The sequence below is a fragment of the Penaeus monodon genome, chromosome 30, assembly GCF_015228065.2.
Source record: "Penaeus monodon isolate SGIC_2016 chromosome 30, NSTDA_Pmon_1, whole genome shotgun sequence".
Taxonomy (NCBI): domain Eukaryota; kingdom Metazoa; phylum Arthropoda; class Malacostraca; order Decapoda; family Penaeidae; genus Penaeus; species Penaeus monodon.
In genome coordinates this window covers 29,636,755-29,638,692 of record NC_051415.1, presented here as the reverse complement: position 1 = coordinate 29,638,692, position 1,938 = coordinate 29,636,755, and the positions used below count along the sequence as shown (strand labels likewise).

General features: G+C 35.1%; 1 protein-coding gene across 2 annotated transcripts in view; it reads right to left on the bottom strand.

Moving 5' to 3' along the window:
- LOC119592689 (phospholipase D1-like) overlaps positions 1 to 1,938 on the bottom strand; it is a 27,716-nt gene that overhangs the window by 24,774 nt on the left and 1,004 nt on the right. For both annotated transcript variants that reach the window (XM_037941603.1, XM_037941605.1), the window contains exon 2: positions 1,116 to 1,284. In XM_037941603.1, the coding sequence (XP_037797531.1) occupies positions 1,116 to 1,284 (169 nt within the window). The remainder of the gene's footprint in view (positions 1 to 1,115; positions 1,285 to 1,938) is intronic.

Sequence of the window (1,938 nt, the reverse complement as noted above, 5' to 3'; positions counted from 1 at the left end):
CATAAGTGTAGCCACTTCCTACATACAGTTAACATGGGCTGCCTGAGGAGTCAGTAAACTAGGCAGTATAGCGGGAGTGTCTTGGGAAGTAGGGGGTGGGTGGGATTGTCTTAGAAAGGCCAAAGCTAGCCTACAGTAGTCACAGTAAGCATACATTCATCCATTAACAGGGTGACCCAGGATAAAGGCAGAGATTAAATTCAGGATATATTTTGAACTTATGCATCTATAAATTTGACTTTGGAAAGTTTCCTATCTTTGAATTTATTGGATATTTTGCAAAAAGGGAATCCACTTGCTTTTAGGTAAGAGAAGAGTGCATTCTTAAAAATAAATTGATATCTTATTTGCTTAATTCCATTTCATTGTTTTTACTTCAGCTTCAGCCTTTGCATTCACCATGGCGAATTAAGATTTATCATATGAAAAATAAATACTAATTTTTTACCTCACAAAAACATCAGTCCCCCCTTAGGTGAAAATTAGAGGCATGGGAAACCTATATTTAACCTACTCTCTGCTCTTTTGGCTGTACTGTACACAACTGTACACAGTCTTTTAGGATATAAGGTAAAAAAAAAAAAAGACTTTAAAGGCTTCTTTTGAGGGCCTACATCTACACACTCAGGATAAGGCCCAGCTCCCTAAAATATGATTACATGCCATCCAACATGAGAAGATTAAAAGCAGAGTGGCACTGATAAAAAAGAGCTACAGGAAATATGTAAAAAATTACTGTGGACCTTTGGTGGGCAGATCGTGTTGTTTTGGTCTCATTCCCTCATCCCTTCTGAGACCATTTTATCCCCTCTTTTTAGGTAATTACTAGAGCTCCATTATTCCAAATGCATCCTTAATAAAGCTGGTAGAGAAGCATCTGGTACAAATAATTTTTCAGTTCTGTACGAGCTTCTCATAGGAAAAAAAATTCACAGGATTCACTTCGGAGAACATAATATTTCTGGTTCTAGGCATGTTTAGTTGGGTATCTTTTGCCTTTCTTTCTCAAATTTTTTTAGCTAATATTTTTTTCAACAAACCAAATAATGCCAATGATGCCTAAGGCAGTAAAGCCACTTTTCAGAATACCACATTTCACAAACCCTGGTGCATACCTGTATTCTGGACACTCTTCTTGGCTGGCTCTTCATTCTCCTTTTCCCCTTGCTCTTCTGACATAGGGCTGATGATGTCATTGTATGTCCCATATCCTTTCTGACTAGCTGTGTCTTCATTCTCTGCTGCTAATGGTTCCATCTCATTCTTGAGCCTTTTCTTGCTAATCTGGAAAAAAAAAAACACTTAGATACCAAGTAAACTATATCATGAATCTAAAATTGAAATATACTAAAATGTTCTTTATTTCAATTAACAACAAAAATCTTACACTGAACAAACAAGAAAATAATTTTCCTTTTCCCCTTATCATCTCTTGCCCATACATCCTTGACCTTTCTTATTCCAATATAAATTCATACATCTTTTTTTTTTTTTACTAAATTTTGATCAGATAACCTGAAGACAATTCCAATATCACTCATTAGAAACTACGTCTAGAAGTCACAGCCAGTGAGGTACTGCTTTCATATGGAAAAACATTTGCAGTCCTTTCTCAGTGTACCTAACTTGAAACTCGTCTTCACAGCAGAGAAACTTAAATGAAACTAAAGAAGGCATGAACATTATAACATGTATTTCTAATCAAAGCTAAAATTACAAAATACATATCTTTATCTTTATCATACAGTTGAATAATAAAAATAAAAAGTAAAAGCAAATGTATAGTGTAACAAATTTAAGCAGTCTTTGGTAGATCAGGGAAAGGACCAACGCTTTGGATATTTTCCAATGCTTGGGAGAGTAGTTCAGAGTTTCTGCTATTTCACATCAATGTTTTAAATCCACTCCTTTAGCCTGAAAACAAACCAGAAATTTGTT